The 17,545-nt window shown below is 37.5% G+C and overlaps 3 protein-coding genes across 3 annotated transcripts; 1 reads left to right on the top strand and 2 right to left on the bottom strand.

Moving 5' to 3' along the window:
• Positions 1-1,571: 1,571 nt before the first annotated feature.
• LOC101305049 (aquaporin TIP1-1-like) lies at positions 1,572-3,085 on the top strand. The gene is made up of 3 exons (XM_004294562.1): positions 1,572-1,772; positions 1,873-2,123; positions 2,211-3,085. Exons 1-3 carry the CDS (start codon positions 1,640-1,642, stop codon positions 2,589-2,591), a joined length of 765 nt encoding a protein of 254 aa, XP_004294610.1. The 5' UTR covers positions 1,572-1,639; the 3' UTR covers positions 2,592-3,085.
• Positions 3,086-3,579: 494 nt separating this feature from the next.
• On the bottom strand, positions 3,580-7,108 carry LOC101304749 (very-long-chain (3R)-3-hydroxyacyl-[acyl-carrier protein] dehydratase 2-like). Its single transcript, XM_004294561.1, has 9 exons — positions 6,869-7,108; positions 6,719-6,804; positions 6,580-6,627; positions 6,374-6,459; positions 5,360-5,413; positions 5,200-5,267; positions 5,076-5,122; positions 4,872-4,939; positions 3,580-3,950 (listed from the first exon to the last, which is right to left on the bottom strand). The coding sequence occupies exons 1-9, from the start codon at positions 6,925-6,927 to the stop codon at positions 3,846-3,848; spliced, it is 621 nt and encodes a 206-aa protein (XP_004294609.1). The 5' UTR covers positions 6,928-7,108; the 3' UTR covers positions 3,580-3,845.
• Positions 7,109-12,812: 5,704 nt separating this feature from the next.
• On the bottom strand, positions 12,813-14,413 carry LOC101301281 (transcription factor MYB59-like). Its single transcript, XM_004295898.1, has 4 exons — positions 14,220-14,413; positions 13,962-14,091; positions 13,175-13,644; positions 12,813-12,868 (listed from the first exon to the last, which is right to left on the bottom strand). The coding sequence occupies exons 1-4, from the start codon at positions 14,344-14,346 to the stop codon at positions 12,813-12,815; spliced, it is 783 nt and encodes a 260-aa protein (XP_004295946.1). The 5' UTR covers positions 14,347-14,413.
• Between the last annotated feature and the right edge of the window lie 3,132 nt (positions 14,414-17,545).

Raw genomic sequence — 17,545 nt, 5'->3', positions numbered from 1 at the left:
GAACCATAACCCTCTGGCGCTATCTCCTCCATCACAAGGTCCTCCATATTCAGACCAATATCCATACCATTCCCAGAGATCGAGTCCTCAGACATAGCACCAAAGCTTCTCTTCTTCGCCTTCCTCGGACCCAAAGTCTCCACCGCCTTTTTCTTATTCTTTGAGCCCGTCAGACGACCTACCTTCCTTTTCTTAGCCGAAGAAATAGTCAGAGTACCATGCATATGTGGAATCGCAAACTCCGAAACAAAAGTGAGTTCCAAAGGTGAGACTCCACCAACAAACTATCAGAACGACCTTTACCAAGAAGCAACGTACTCTAATGAAATTCACACAAATGTATATTTGTTTCGAAGAAAAACAACAGTGAGAATGTCATTTTATCATTTCTAATTGTCCAAATTAAAAATGACAAATTCGTATTAGGACCTCTACCAATAGACCAATATTGTACGTACGTTGATAAATAGACATGTAACTGACGTAAGTTTCAATGGTAGTCCGTGGTACTCAATTTCAACACGTACCTTAGCAAAGAGAAGAAACCAAAAATGCCTAACAATTTAGCTTGATATTGATTTTCAATGAGAATACGAGGTACACACTTTTCTTATTTACTAAATTACAACTCATAATTAGATGAAAGTGACACTTCATTCCTTTGATTTTAAATTGGAGAACTAAAGACACCTTAAACAATAGGTCATTTTGTATGTAGCAAATTATTGTATACATCCATATAGATGTTACATACCTAACCCGATACGAATATGCCATTGCTAACCCTCCCTTTAAACAACACTTGTAACTTAAAAAATCTAATAAGATGCTACATTTTAAAGCATTGTTGTTAACATTTGTTTGTTTAGGATTTATGTCACCTTCAGCAAATTAGGCAACAAACCATAAGAAGCCAACGTATGAAAACTTTGGCTTATACTTCTATTATCATTTATGTAGAAAATTGTGGAAATCTGTCTCACCCCTAAGAATGTTTACATCTGATTGGTATTAACTACTTAATTAGGTCGAATATGTGGTACTTTTGGATTTCTAGCATATCCTCTAAACTCCAATGAAAATGCATTTACTCAACCGTAACTAGGTTGATTAGTTCTTGTGATGAAGTTTGAATAATTAGCATTTTTTTTTTCTTGAGATGAAGTTTGTTTAATTAGCATTAGTGCACGATCAATCATCCATAAACAAAAGAGAGATGATGAAGAAGCCAGCACGACCAATCCCCATTAGCCATAAAATATAACGATGGTCGGTCGAGAAAACCAAAAACTACGACAATCATTGGAGGCCCCCCGCCACCGCCTAGGCGGGAAAACAATCCGTTGGCCGGTGAACGTGATCAAATTTCTCCCGTCACCGTCCAGTCAAAGCCCCCCAGTCCACATCAGCCGTCCACGTAGCTCACCCAGACAAGGACATGCCAATAGTACACGGTCGTTGAAATTCAGATGATTACCGGCTAGTGACCACCTATTCCGGTTGTGCAAGCCGTCAACTTTCTCTTAAGGGAAACCCCTATATATAACAGTCACTATGACACTAACCAAAGCACTCGAGCAAAGCAGAGATTTGGATTCTAAAAACTTAAGCAAAATCCAAATTAAATTTCGATCTCAGAATGCCGATCTCTAGCATTGCAGTGGGAAGCCCATCTGAGTTCGGGAGCGTCGACGCTCTTAGAGCAGCTCTTGCTGAGTTCATCTCCACCCTCATCTTTGTTTTCGCCGGCTCCGGTTCAGGCGTAGCTTTCGGTATGACCCCTACTATATATAGTGTCACATTTACCATAAGAATCTGTTTACGACCTAGAATGTGTTTGTAATCTTGTATGTATGTTTTCTGTTTTGACAGCCGAGCTCACAGACAATGGAGCTACCACACCCGCCGGCCTCGTAGCCGCAGCCATAGCGCATGCCTTTGCCCTTTTCGTTGCGGTTGCCATCGCAGCAAACATCTCCGGCGGCCATGTCAACCCCGCTGTCACATTCGGTGCCTTCCTTGGCGGCAACATTACTCTCGTCAGGAGTATCTTGTACTGGATTGCCCAGCTTCTCGGATCCGTTGTTGCTTGCTTGCTCCTCAAGTTTGCTACCGGTGGAATGGTGAGCCACTAAGTCACTGCCACTATCCGTTCCAATTACTTAGCCACAAAATTAACACTAACTTTTCTTAACATTGTTGTCATGCAGACCATCTCTGCCTTCTCCCTATCGACTGGTGTTGGAGTATGGAACGCAGTGGTGTTCGAAATCGTGATGACCTTCGGTTTGGTATACACCGTGTACGCAACCGCCCTCGACAAGAGGTCCGCCGGAAACATCAGCATCATTGCACCAATTGCCATTGGTTTCATTGTTGGAGCTAACATCTTGGCCGGTGGTGCTTTTGACGGTGCTTCAATGAACCCAGCAGTCTCATTCGGACCCGCCGTCGTCAGCTGGTCATGGGAAAGCCACTGGGTCTACTGGCTCGGGCCATTCCTCGGTGCCGGCATTGCTGCCCTCATCTACGACTGGATCTTCATCGGCCCAGCCACCCACGAGCCACTACCCACCACAGACTACTCCTAAGCTACAGTCACGGTTCAACTCTCAGTCCAAGTGATCTTGAAATCGGTTTTTCAATTTTAGTTCTTTTTCTGTTTCTCTGTTCATGTTTGCCAATCTCATAACGAGGCAATTTAGGAGTGCCAATCTCAGCTGTGTAAAAAATTCGGTGTTCAAGATTTTCCATTATTATCTATATACATTTTGTCAATGTTGAGCACATGGATCACTCTTTAGCCACCCTACCCTGCAAACCAAAGGACACAATATGCAACATAAACACAGAGCAAGTTGGTCCTATACCTACTTCAACAATGTCAAATTGAAAGCTTGGACAGTGTAGACAATAAGAGGACAACACTGCTTGAAACTTGAAAGAGACAAAGGATTTGGTACAGAGAAGAAGGGGCCGGGGGGAACACTAGAGACTCTCTACTAGAGAGGCAATGATAATTGAAATAATTTGTAGTGACAATGAGATTCTTCTACTATGCAAGTGTGTGTGTGTGTGTGTGTAATAATGTTTTACTACCCGACAAGTGGTATGAATCAATGAGTTTCCAAACACCAGAAATGGCAAGGTACGTAAAACAATCAATAAGAGACGAAGTTGAACAGAAGGAATTTATAGACAAGAAACTAATCCCCAACACATAGAAAGAGCTGTGATAAGAACAGTCAAAGAGAAGGAAAAAATGCAAGTCGAGGAGCTTAAACTATAGCATGATCGTGTAGAGAATCACTAGTTAGTTTTGCTTTGAACAATAGATTTAAAGCTATAGTGAGTGCAAGACCAGATATGAAGCATCTAAAAAGCAAATGGCATAATTAACTTCTCAAACTTTGATACTCTATCCAAAGGAGGTGTAAAGGACCAAAGGGCTGTTGTCTCGTAACAAATCTGTTCCAGTTACTAGCTTATTCAGCTTGAAGGATCTGATTTCAAGCTTCAACACTGGTACACAGAAATCCAAAATATCAATTTGTGCTGCCAACTAACATTGGTTTCCAACTCTAATATCACCGATAAAATAGACCAAGTATGAACCAATATATTAACTCATAACATTCAGAGATCGTTGAATAACAGTGGTCAGACATCTAAAATAGATTGGAAAGACAATTTTAGAGTCCAAAGTAGACAAAGGGCAAGGGGTGAATCATTTAATCGAGCAATAAATATATGCAAGAACTTCAATATAAAGCATATTGCAAGCCTCCCTCTATAGGCAGTACGTGTTCCTGAATACACCAGCAACTGGTGCATCTAGTGGTCCTTCACCTCTTCTTCTTCTTGTCTTGTTTACCTAGCTTTGATCGCCGTTGCTTGACCATATGCAAGTAAACTTTCAAACAGAGGAACGGGTAGCAGAAAAGCACAACCTGGATCATAAAATTTTCCAAATAACACTTAGCAGGGATATGAAAAACTGAAATCAAGAACTAGCAGCAGGAGCCAGTTTTCCCTTTGTGTATGTGCAATGAGAAATATCATTCATTGAATTCCCTTTCTGTATGTGCAATGAGAAATATAACTCATTGAACCACACCTGGAACTCTAAAAGATTACCATCAAAATGAACGAATGATATCATGGAAGATAGTGTTATATGTTAAACAGACTTACAGAAGTCTTAAGAACAATCTTACGGGAGGACCAAGAAAACCTTAATTGTCTTAATCTGAAAAAGTCTAATATTATCTAAAGCTCTTCAGAATATGAGATTCTAGTTGGGGAAGGGAAAAGAGAGACCTAATATGACTTTGAGGTTTCTGCTTCATGGGAAGTTTTGATCTGTTATAGGATTATAGTAACTGAAGCTTTTACTGAGTTGGGGATGGAAATAGATTAAGCTTGGAATACTTCACTTCCCACCTAAAAACCCTATGCTTCAAATTGGGGATCTCACCCTAAGCCTGCCAAGCAAATGATTGATATGTTCTGAATTCAATCCATTTACAGATGTGACAGGGATGTGGTCGTGATATATGGGCAACATAATGCGAGTACATATTGGTCAGATTCAGCAATAAGTTGAACTCACTCAATGTGCAATTGCCGATGCAATAACAGATTATAACCCCATCCCTTCAGAACAGAGAAATTCCCAAATTATTTATTTTTACTCTACTTCAAGGTTAGAATCATGTTTAACAAAAGTTGATATCCAGTTAAATTGTTTAGTCTTGTCAAATTATGAAAACTTTTCGGCCCATTCTCTCCCATCAGTGCCTCATTGAAAACTTACAAGAATAACCACATATTCAATCTCCCAGTCAAAACTTTCAGAAGTGAGAACATACCATCAGAAACCTATAATAACCGAAGGAGTATTTCTTCATAAATGGAAGTGCATAGTACATGATCCAGGCTGCATAACAATCACTGATCGTTTAATAAATCAAGTAAATGGAGAAGGCGGGTATCTCCAGAGGTCAAATAGAAATATCATATTCTTGCAACAACAACAAAATGAAACCAAAACTAGTTAGAGGATATAAACTTACTTTCACCACCCATCCCAGGAGGATACAAGACAAGGAATGCAGAGTACCTAGTGAATTGAAATTCCAAAGAAAATCATATTCTGTGTGCAAAATTTGAATGTATCATCATAATGAGGAATATGACCTGAGATAGGTAAGCCAAGGTGGACAACTTCTGATGCAATTCAAAGCATAGGTTGGATATCTAATAATCTGCACACATAAAAATCATAATCATGCTTTATCAGACTTGCAGTGTTTACTCAATCCAGTTTTTATTGCATTTTAAAGTTAAACTAAATCACCTCACTTATGCTCCATGCAACAAAAATTATCAACACTGCTGGCAACTCTTGGACCTGAAAAAGAGATCAAAAGAATCGATATCAATGAACTTGGGCGCAATAAGCTGATGACATAGAAGAATGTAACATGAATTGAGCATGTCTGAATTAACTTCAAAGTTTAGCATTTATTTATGTAATTTAGTCCACACAAGATTCTTTTCTTGCTCATTTGAACTTGAAGTTGGCTAAGTGTACCTTAGGTTGGGAAAAATTTGCCAGGTTCAACCTGTGTTTTTTATAACCGAAATGAGATGCAGGAGTTAATTAAATACAGTTTCAATGTCAGCTTTTTTCTATGTTTGATTCTTGTTTCCTTTTGCAACCCTAATTCTATCAGATAGATTTCAGGGTTTGTGCAGGCTTGTAGCAACTTTTTGTACTATAGAGGACTTTGGTGAGGTTAGGGGCATATTAGGAGTTGTCTATCCAATACAATGGGAGAAAAGAGATAGAAGAAACCTATATCTTTCTTTACTGCAGTACTTTTCTGCTTTTTTATTTTATAGATTTCAATATCAATGCATCTGAATGTAATCAAAATTAGGGTCAAGTGTGGATGATGTGAAGTACTAGTATTGAGTGTGGAGGAATTTTGGAGATCAGGATCTTTATCTATTATCAGTTACTCCTACTTTTGGAGACGCTAAGAGCCTAAGACGGTACCAAACACAGCAAGAAAACCAAAAACAGAATAACAGATTAAGCAGCTCAACTACATGAGAACTAACTGGTACTCCACAAATGCAAATAACATCTCCAAGTTTGCTTGTTTGCTGAGAAGTAAGAGTGTATAGCCATATATACTGTATTGGGTCATTAAACCGTAGGCCATATATGCATTTCAGTCCATCCCTTTTTAACACTAATATATACCTCAGTCAAAGCTCATATTCCACAATCAAAACAGTAACTTGTACATGTTATTGTACTTCAAACCAAACTGAAACAACAAACAATGGGAAAGAAGATTACCTCATGGGTTTGACGCATTACAAACATACAATTTGTCCTCCCTGCCCATTGCATCAGAGGAATCACCACTCCACTCGGCACCAGACCTCAAAATTCATTACAAATAAGCACGAAAGTCATAATCTTTATATCGATGACACTCGAAAATCATAATCTTTGATGAAAAAATTACAAGTACATATTCAATTTAGCCTCTGAAACCTTACCAACGGCTCCGTGTACAACTTCCAAGAACGCAACCATCTGGCACAAATCTGCAGTAAAAAATGCAGACCCAACATTTGAAATCAAAATTTCTTAGTCTAAAGTTTACAACACTTGAAAAGATCATAAACAAACACTGACAGATGAGGTCTCCAGCAGAAGCATAGGCACCATTGAGAGTCTTGGTGGATAGAACACTGCCCAAGCTTAGAGCGAGACAAACTGCCCTGCAATAAAATGTTTGATTTCAGCGACACAAAACCTTGAAATTGAGAGGGTTTAGTGTAATACCATGCAATGGCTTGAGCAGAGTTGTAGGCCAAGAGATAGAGATTGGATAGAGAAGGCATTCTGGGCTGTCAGCGTTCAACCGTCGGACCAGTCATGGCGGGTAACGAGTGACTACTATAACATAGATCTTTTGGCGAGTTTGGATTGGAAAGGACACGCCCAATAAATTATTGGGAACAATTTGGGGAATGGTACGCACATGAAGTTAGGCCGACTAGAAAAATTTATTAATTGGTCCCTCGCGTGCTTTGATTGTCCTAAGTTGCGAGTTCCTTCCTATGTCAAATAGTTGCTAGATATGATTATGTGCAGCAAACATAGTAGCAAAACTACACTATTAGTTGCGATACTTGTTCTTAAATATAATTATTTTTCTTTATGTTACCCATTTGTCAAAGTAAATAAAGTAGCCAATAAAACGATACCAACAAAACCAAGTAGTTCTAGATCGGCACCAACTCCGCCGCGAAAGACAACCGAGCGCCTCCCATCAACCCAACTTCGATTATGCCGTCCCGACGTTTGGCCATAGGCGCCTAATCTGCCACCAAAGAGAGTAAGCCGGAAGAGAAAACCCAGCCGTCAGAGCCTCGAGCACAATCCAACTCTTGGACTCACAGCCGCCTGATTTGAGAACCCGTTCGGCAACAACCGTAAGATCGGCAAAAGCCGGAGGCTTACACACGATCCAGATGCCGCCGGACGAGTTTGATTGGCAAGCGAAGCTTCTGCCCTCATATAGGTCTTCCTCATAGGAGGATCTTGACCGTCAATTATTTACCAACAGCCAAGATCTTTTCAACCCTAACTTTGCACCTATTTTCTCATCTACTCTGTCTTTCCCTCTCTCGATCGATTTCTCGTTCTTCTTTCTCTCTCTCTCTCGAACCCAGAAACTTCAAGAGCCAGCGTTCCCCTCCTCCGGCGGCCGACTATGCTTGTACTAACAGAACAAATCAACAAGTGCATTTCCAGTCCTACTATGCTAAATCGAAAACAGACTCCATTCCAGAATACATTGTTACTGTGTTCATTCTTAATTACTCTGCCTCACTCTTGTAATCCAGATCATATTTGATTAGATTCGTTGGAGGATGAAGCTCTTAATTCTTCTGAGTCACAATGACCCAATTTTGAATTTTCATTATAATTTGGAGGTGTTTGAATAACGATTTACTGCAAAGAGAACCTTTCAAACCATCATTATCATTTTCTAAAATAAACTTGGGCATTTTGAATTGGAGCTTCATTTTCTATAAATTGAGATGCATAAGTGCGATTGGATTCTGGGTTAGAGGAAAACCCAATAGGATTGCACATATTTTGCTTTTCAGTTCGTCTGCTTGGATATTGAATTGGTGCTACTCCCTAGATTGAGTTAGAGCAAATCCCAATTGTTAAAAGCTTTGAAAATGGAGATGCAGAGATTGTAGACAACAACAAAACAAGATTTTCAATTTCATTTAGAAACCACAATTTAGAGGACGAATAGCAAATTACAAAGTAGCAGGAACCCATTCGAAATCCCAGAAGCTTAAACCAGACTACTACTTACAAACTGAAACCACAGAAAACAAATCCAAATACCACTACTTCTTAACGTTTCAACGGAGGACGCCGAAGCCGAGCCGCGGAGGACATTGGAGACGAGCGGAGGACAACGCCGGGCTCTTGAAGTTTCTGTGTTCGAGAGAGAGATAGAAGAACAAGAAATCAATCGTGAGAGAGTGAAAGACTGAGCAGAGGAGAAAATAGGTGTGAAGGTTGAAAAGATCTTGGCCGATGGTTAATAATTGACGGTCAAGATCCTCCTATGAGGAAATATGAGGAAGACCTTTATGAGGAGAGGATCCCGGTTCTCGAGAGGTGGCTCTCAGTTTAGGGTCCCTTTTGTTTAGATTAGTTGTTGAGAACGTTCAAAAATTTTGTGTTAGTCATTATGTCTATATTTGTTTAATAATTATATAACACTTTTTGCAGAATGAGAAGTAAAATTAAAAATCCTAACTCCGTTGTGGGATAAATTATTATGGAAAAAACTTCAGTGACTTTCTGGTCACTAGCAGGTGACCAACATCAATGAAAAATTGACACGTGGTCAAAAAAACAATTAAATATAAATGTCAATTACCAATAACCCCTGCAATGTCGGATACAAATTTGCTCTCCACCCTTATTTCCCCACATTCATCCCCACCCACCTAAATGCATAACACATGTCCATTTTTATTAACTCACCTAACCATGGTTAACAATATAAATTATTTATTTAATATAAATTTGAGAGGTTGGACATTTAGGGTTTAAGGTTTAGGGTTTTATGGTTTAGGGTTTGGAGTTTAGGGTTTAGGGTTTTTGATACGAGCACAAAGTGTTATGTTTATAATGTGTTTCCTGTCCTGTTTAGCTATGTTATTCTTGTAATAATGTCATTTCTAACATGTTTTGTGAGTGTGAAGGCAAAAGAGAAGAAAAGCATAAAAGAAAGCTAAAACTGGCAATTTAAGAGAAATCCTAATGAAAGGAGGATTCCTGGAGCGGCAAGGAATCTCAATGAGTCGCAAATTCTGAGGATAAGTCGTTTAGGAAAGTTTCCTGTTTTGAAAAGGGAAACTTGCCTATTTCATTTTAAAAAACTTTCTTATTTTGATTTAAGAAACTTACTACGTTTGAATCTTTTCTATTCTGACTTTCCTAAAATATTTTGGAAACTTTCTTTTCTTATGAGACAAGGAAATCATTTGAAGTCAGGAAACCTAATCCAACTTGGAATAGGAATCTAGGAACGTGTATAAAAGGGGAAAGACGAATTCTGCAGTAATCAAGGGATTTATGTGTGCTAATATAAATCACAAATTAAGGGAGATTCTTTCCTTTAATTTCGTCATTTGAATTCTGTTATTCCCTACCATATCTATCTGACTTTATTTCTCTTTTAGGAACCCTAATTGTGCACCAGGAATGGAAGGGAAATTAAGGATTTTCGTCAAAAGGCTGATTGAGGGCAGAAGAATGAAGGTTTTCACTACTGTGATTTCTTTTGGAGAACAAGAAACGTACCTGGCCTCTATTCAAGCCTCATGCAATGAATTACTGCACCAGACATTCCAGAGAATTGTGGGGAGTTTTAACTCAAGATTTAAAGCAATAATTCACCACCGTTGGATCAGAATTAATCAAGGGCTAGGAGAAGACCTAGGGTTTCAGCCAGACAGTATAAAAAGGAGCAAAGGAGCAACGTTGTGATTATCACTTCTCACGCACAAACTTCTGCCCTAACTTCACAATAGCCTTCTCTCAATTGTTTTCGTTCCAAAACAGTAGAGCCTCCATCCATTGAAGCTTACTTTACCTTGGTGTTCTTCAGAAAGTCATTTCGGAGAATAAAAAATGTAACAATGGCTCAATCGATTTCTCTCTGTTCTGTAGTATTTTCTTTTGTTAGATTTTTAGAACTCCTGCGTTTTGGATTGAGATTGATGTTGAGAATATGGTTATATTAATTTTAAGATTTATAAAGTTATGTTCTTAAGTTGTTTATGAGATTTGCATAACTTTTTACTTTTTAAAAAAAAAAAAAACGTTTTATTAATAACTCACACACCCTATATATGTCCGTGAGGTTTGAACCCTTGACCTCAAAGTTGTCAGTTAAACACATTAACCAACCAAGCCATGGCTCACCGACCAAGATTTGCATAACTTATCTTCATGTCATTCTTGTTATTGAAAAATTGTGATCTGGTTATTTAAATTACTAACTTCTGCAGGGTTGGTAGTGTCATTGATATGTGTTAAACCGTTGAGGCAAGCACAGATTGAATAAGTGGCGAAAGCTTAGATTCATGGGAATAGGTCGGGTTTTGATCATGAGTTGCATGTAGACTTGTTTAAGTGCTGAGATAAACATGTTTATGTGTTCGAATTCTTCTTTGATCTTAATGATTCATGTTATATGTTGTATGGTTGCGCTAAGTATTAACATGACATATTGCATGGAATTTTTTGTGTTAAACCGCTGAGGCAAACATAGGATACATAAGAAGATTATTATAGATTACATGACCGCTGAGGCGTGTAATTCTGAATTCGTTTCATAATACTTGTTTGGCATGATTTTTAAGTTGTGTAGATTGAAACAACTTGTTTACATGATTTTATATGTTTGTGTGTGTTTGAAGTCGATCACTTGTATATATTTTATTCTCTGTTTAGTAGGAACTTAGAACAAACCTAAACCCCCCCCCCCCCCCTTTTTATCTATTGTACCAAGTGTATATTTGTAACTGAATACTTGTAAATAGTAAATACTTATAATTATTGATTCTTTAGTGTAACTATGACTGCAGGAGCGCCATTTAGGTCCCCGAATTGATCGAACCATATTTGCCAATACTACATTATGATAAAAAAGGGTTTTTAAATTGTGCGTCCGGTAATGAGCACGTCAGTTTTAGAGTTTTACTTAACTATGTCTAATTATGATAAAAGAATAAGCCTCAAACCCCAAACCCCAAACCTTAAAACCCTAAACCCTATACCTTAAAACTCAATACACAATCTTACAAATTTAAATCAAATAAATAATTTTATATTTATATTGTTAACCATGATTAGATGAGTTAAAGAAAATGAGACATGTGTCATGTATTTAGGCGAGTGGGGATAAAAGTGGAGAAATAAGGTAGAGAGTAAATTTGTATCCCTGTAATGTCTTTAAAATTAAACTCAAACTCTATAACGGGACATATGTCCCTTTCTATTGGTATTGGTCACTTGCAAGACTTGCAAGTGATCTGGTCGACTTCGGTCTTGCAAGTGATCTGGTCTTGTCACCGAAGTCGAGTCCAATTATTACGTAGTTTGAGGGAAAATCTGCAAAATCATTCTCCCGGCACGTTCAAGTGCTCTCCGACGAGTTTTCGGAAATGAAATTTTGAAATGGTTTTTGTGCATGTAAAGGTGATACTATTGGGGGGATATGATATTGAACCACAACTACGAATAAGAAAACAAATCTTGATGAAAATGGATTTCGACGTCTAACCACTAACCACTAAGACTACTAATTTAATCACGAAGGTTTGACATTCACAACAAGTTTAATTACCTGGACCACACTCCAAAAAAAAAAGAGTCTTCTTCCATGAGAGTCCATGCTACGTTGCATGTGTGCTCGATCTCTTCTTTTAACTTGCTTTGAACCGACATTTTACTGCACCAATTAATCTTCCATTCCCAGGCCACACTTTGTTCGCGTGCTCATTCCTATATATTTTTCAACCATCTCAGGATCTCACCGAGTCATTTATCTTCTGGTATAGAATTTAAAATTTGTCGATCACATTCTACTTGACACTTAATGACCACTATCTAGATTGGTAACACATGTCTCTTTAAATTGTTTTATTTTATTGTTAATAAAAAAATAAACATGTGTCATCAATCTAAACGGTGATCATTGAGGTAGTCAAGTAAAAGGTGGTTGGCAAAAATTTGAATCCTCTGGTATATATTGTCCCTCATTATTCTAGCAGACAAGCTTTCTAGATTGTTTTTTATGGCATGCAAATGGAGAAAGTAGAAAGCAGAAGGGTGTCTGAATTAGAATATTCTTGTTCCCACAACTCGATTTCTGGAGGAATTGGATGCTATCGCCTTTAGATTATAGAGTAAGAAAGGACCGCTGAGTTAACAGGTTTTGTAGTATGAAAGGAATGTGTTCTGTGATCGTCAGGTTTCCGTCGCTGATTGCATTGGGTTTAGGGTGATACGAAAATGTGAGAACAAATTCAACAAAAATTGTAGCGGAAGAATTAATCAAGTTGAATAAATATATAAAGCTAAGAACATAAGACAAATATTGATGATAAACTGCAAGACCAGCAGCTTGATTTCAAAATCAACTGAAAGACGTACATATATACAATACTTCCATGGTGTACTAATGTAGATACCAATTGAGTACATGGTAAAAGATGAAAAGTTCTCTCTTCCTCGCTGAAAATTCAAAACACAGAAAGTTACAAGAGGACACAAGAACTACAGTAATGCATAAACTAGCTAGATAGTGATCTCCAGCTCGTGATGCAGACCACCACTAACTCAGAGAAGCTTAGAGATTTCCATACCCATGTTGTTATTTTACAGGTTAGAGCTTCCTTGGGAGTAGTAGACTATTTCACATATGAACAAATCTAAATAAATGGAATCCTAATCAGCCAGTTAGAGATGATGCCTTCCCATATTCAAAACAGGACAGGAATTGATTGTCACTTGGGGTAGTAGGCAGAAACATATTCTTACTCTCATGATCTTCATCCATTTTGAACAGTGAGTCCCATGACAGTGGAGCAGGAGGAGTAGCCATTAGAGGGCATGGAAATTTGCAGGCTTCTTCACCATAGCTGCCACTATATACTGGTTCAATGCTGTTCACTTCTGGCAGATTGATGTCTTTCCATATATCATCAAGTGAATACTCCCTCTGGTCCCTTTTAGCAGCAGTGTCATTACCATCTTCTTTCTCTTGATCTCCGCCGTTGATATTTTTCTTCGCTGCTGATGAAGCCACCATTTCAACTCCACCGGTGTCATAAAAGCTTGCCCCTCCTTCATTGGTGGTGATGTTTGATGATGATGAACAGTTGGAAGATGAAGATGATGGAGACACAGCCCTTTTCTTCTCTTGAGCCTTCTTCCTCATATGAGTCCTCCAATAATTCTTGATCTCGTTATCAGTCCTCCCTGGTAGCTTTCTAGCAATTCTTGACCATCTGCACGAAAATCACCATCTTATATTCCAAATCACTATCAAAGAATTGAGATTAGAATTTCATACTCGTACTCATGTTATATTGTTAAACTGCGAATTGAAAAACTCAATTAAAAAGAAATTAATTTCTTGTATTTGACATATTATTATGTTCCGATCAAATCACTGTCTTTGATTGGATTCAGACTATGATCACAGATAACATTCATCAGCTCCGACCTCAGACAATTAGCTAGTTATTTTAAAAACTCAAAATTAAGAAATGTTATAATAAATGAAATTGGTAAATATATAAGATGTGGGTTTTGTTTTTCAAACCTGTTTCCCCATTTGGAGTGAAGCTCAAGCACAAGGCGCTCCTCTTGAGGGGTCATCTTGCCTCTTTTGAGGCCAGGGTGCAAGTAATTAACCCACCTCAACCTGCAACTCTTGCCGGTTCTGTTCAAACCTACAAACACAAAAATGGTACAAGCACACCACAAAAGTGCATATATTTGGTTAAATGGCTAGCTCCTCGGAAAAGCTTTCCATCTCCAAACAACCATACCTATTATTTGTCTCCCGCCACCTTCAAACCTGAAACTTTGGCTATGAAATCCCAACGTCGGTCTCCAAACAAGCCCACAAAGCACACCAGTTGGAAATCCTCTTGTTCTGTCCATGGTCCCTTTCTGATTTCCTGTTGATCTTGCACCATTTTCATGAAAACAAATCTTCAATCTTTCTCTCTTTTGTGACTTTCAGACTTTGTTTCTGCTTTCTGGTTTCTGCTGCTGGCTGCTACTTTCTTCTTTCTTGTACATGGAAAAACCTTGGTGTCAAGTACAAGTATATATATACAACTCAGATTTCCATTTACATGATTGTGGGAGATTATAATATTCCTGGTGTTTAATCTTCACCGTACAAGTGTTGCGCGCATGCTCATTTCTTGATAAGGCACTTTGGATGTGATGTCATCAGGCATTATAGATTCCAATAGTCGAAGTAAGAGATTGATCTGTGACTCTAACTTTCACAAACTCACGATCATATCAGAGACACTGCAAAATGATCGTATATCAGTTTAGCTAGCTGAGTCGTTACCACATAATTCTGAGTTTAGGGGTAAATCCGACTTAAGGTTCTGCGGTTAATACTTCTGTACTTAAATAGTTGATTTAGCTTTATCATTCTTTCTTCAGAAACATAGTACTCTTAGGTTAATATGGTTTAATATGGTTTTAGGGTTTTGTTGAAGGTGTATGTAGGGAGTTATTAACCAACTTTGGTTTCTTCCATAGGCCTCTGCAAGTGAAGGTTTTTAGTTGCTAAATAGAATCAATGTTTCTTTAGCATCCTCATCAATGAAATCTGTCACTAATTTGTTTTACTTAAACAATCATGAATCATCTAATTGCTAATTCAGAAACTAGAAATCTGTTACGTCCATAAAAAGCATAGTAGCTTTGGCTTTGTTGGATAACAAGGAATAAGGTGATGGAAATCACTAGAACTCCTGCTTCATATCCAATGCGACGGGGAAACGATATTAGTGCCCCTTGACTTCAGAATAGGCCACAAGAGGCAGAAGCCAAATTGGCAATGGAAAAAGAAGAAAGCATATGAGGACAAAGCTGAAAAAGGCACAAGGGAATAGGAAGACGCTGTACTTTAAAGTATGCCCTATAATTGATCCCATTTCCTTTTCATCAAGATGGGAACACAGAATGAGATCTTATTCTGGGAAACTTAATGCTAAATGCTCAACCTGTAGATTCATTTTCCTTGCTGCTTAAGAGGACACCCCAATACTGCAGGCTAGGGCTGATTTGTGATCTTTACATTACAAGTGGAGTTTCTTCTTTTGGTGTATATACCAAGTGGAGTTGATAGATATATCATAAAGCCATTGGATCTTAGCAACAGCAGCCTCGATGACCCTTCCACATAACGGCACATCGATCTTTGAACTTTAAGAATAAGATGATCTTAAAAAAAAGAGTAAGATGATCTTTTTTTTGTTCTTTTATAAAATTCTTACAAAAAAAAATGGTGGTTGATGGAGTCTGTCAATTCCAAATACAAAGTAATAAGCAATATGCAACTTGAAATTAATTTATCATAGTTGAAAGCTCGAATATATTTTCTTTTTAAAGCTTTTGGATTCTTGTTGTGAAATTTTGTTCTTCATATATTATTATTTATAAGAAATTCTACAATGAATTAATGTATAAAATGCATGCATACAATTATCTTAAAGTGGAAGGGGTAAGGCTAGGGTATGTTAATGCCTGTAATACATCAACTTTGTCCTCAACTTGTAAAAAGAGTCTTTAAAGTGGTAATATTAGTCGTTAAAGTTGTAAGAAAAAATTAGTTACAACATTAGTCTTCATTTGTCCTTAAAGTGGTAATTGAGTTCTCAAAGTTGTAATATGAGTCATCAAAGTTGTAACAATTTTTTTAATCACTTTGAGGACTCAATTACTACTTTAAGCACACATGATTATTAATGTTGTAACTAGAAAATTTTACAACTTTAAGAACTCATATTACAACTTCGAGGACTAATGTTACTAGTTTGAGGACTCAATTTACAAAGTTGATGCATCACATCATTCACATGCATTAACACATTATAGAATTTTCCAAGTGGGAAGAATGAGTCTTCATAGTATATTAATATTATTTCTCAGTTTGGAAAAATTATTATGTCGGGTGTGTCTATTTGTAAAAATACATGTATCATTTCGAAAATCAACCCATAACTAAGTACATTAGCACCAAATTTTTCTTGCGTAGATACATTTAGTTACTAACATGAATATGAACTTATGATCTCTCTCTTCTCACCTTTTCTTGATGTAGTACACTTTCTAATACACTTTTCTCTTTGTATGACACTGAACACGAACTTTATGATTTTACCATTGATTTTATTCGTTAATTTTCTTCTGTTGTTTCTTATTTATTCTCTCGTGTCTTGTCCATTTGCCCGATGAGGAAACTTCATAGCTAGGGCCTATGAAGAACCAAGTTAATTGAAAACTAAGCTATAGTTATGTACAAGACCTCAGATCCTTCTCTTTTAACACACAGGACAAGATACGAACACCAAATCTTAGCCTACTTGGGATTCAATATTACCGACATGATAGAAAGATAAAGAGATCAAGTTATACAGAACAGAGAATAGAAATCACGAGAATTAGTATATACTTAAGGTAGTGGAGTACAGCATCATCTACCCTCGATTAATATTAACAAGCATAAATATTCGTGGTGGTGAAGTGGTGATGTTAGCAAACAAAACAAAAGAGATCAGAGAAATCCAGTATTTCTTTCTGCATATAGTGGAAGTGGGAGTGTGGAATAAGTAGTAGCCAGACAGATGAACTAAAACCAGGTCTTCAATTCGACGTGTACACCACACGTTTCTGGGTTGTGGACATCCCACTATCTAATAAGCTACTTCCATTTTACTGATCGAGCTGCTTTCTCTTACCATATAGCTAGAGTCAATTACCAAAAAACAAAAAAAGCTAGAGTCAACAAAATTCTATGGGGTAAGTTAAACCAGTACATCAGCTACTAATACACAAGATTAATTCTCTCTCTATTTTACAATTTTGATAAACAATTCCATGGGTTAAGTTAAACCAGTACATCATCAAGTTTACAATATTATCTCTCTAATTTTGCTGTTTGATAGCGTGATTAGCATGACTCCGTGTTTTTGATAATCATATTAGATTTCTTCTTTGGTTTTTGGTTTCCTTGATATTTTATCGCTATATATGATCTTCTTATGCGCGCGGCAAGTCTAGACATGTAACTAAGACTTGTATTTTGCTTCCCCGTTTCATGAGAGAGAGAGAGAGAGAGAGAGAGAGAGAGAGAGAGAGAGAGAGAGAGTAGTG

This window comes from Fragaria vesca, linkage group LG3 (genome assembly GCF_000184155.1).
Source record: "Fragaria vesca subsp. vesca linkage group LG3, FraVesHawaii_1.0, whole genome shotgun sequence".
NCBI lineage: Eukaryota > Viridiplantae > Streptophyta > Magnoliopsida > Rosales > Rosaceae > Fragaria > Fragaria vesca.
The sequence above is the reverse complement of the archived record's forward strand: the minus strand, read 5'-3'. Positions and strand labels throughout refer to the sequence as shown.

Excerpts from the sequence above, each read along its gene's own strand:
- LOC101305049 (XM_004294562.1), top strand. The coding sequence starts at position 1,640 with ATGCCGATCTCTAGCATTGCAGTGGGAAGCCCATCTGAGTTCGGGAGC. Across the intron at positions 1,773-1,872 it reads CGGTTCAGGCGTAGCTTTCG|CCGAGCTCACAGACAATGGA; the intron begins GTATGACCCCTA and ends CTGTTTTGACAG. Across the intron at positions 2,124-2,210 it reads AGTTTGCTACCGGTGGAATG|ACCATCTCTGCCTTCTCCCT; the intron begins GTGAGCCACTAA and ends GTTGTCATGCAG.
- LOC101304749 (XM_004294561.1), bottom strand. The coding sequence starts at position 6,927 with ATGCCTTCTCTATCCAATCTCTATCTCTTGGCCTACAACTCTGCTCAA. Across the intron at positions 5,414-6,373 it reads TAATGCGTCAAACCCATGAG|GTCCAAGAGTTGCCAGCAGT; the intron begins GTAATCTTCTTT and ends TCTCTTTTTCAG. Across the intron at positions 5,123-5,199 it reads CCTTGGCTTACCTATCTCAG|GTACTCTGCATTCCTTGTCT; the intron begins GTCATATTCCTC and ends TCAATTCACTAG.
- LOC101301281 (XM_004295898.1), bottom strand. The coding sequence starts at position 14,346 with ATGAAAATGGTGCAAGATCAACAGGAAATCAGAAAGGGACCATGGACA. Across the intron at positions 13,645-13,961 it reads CACTCCAAATGGGGAAACAG|ATGGTCAAGAATTGCTAGAA; the intron begins GTTTGAAAAACA and ends ATTTTCGTGCAG. Across the intron at positions 12,869-13,174 it reads AATGGATGAAGATCATGAGA|CGAGGAAGAGAGAACTTTTC; the intron begins GTAAGAATATGT and ends TTGAATTTTCAG.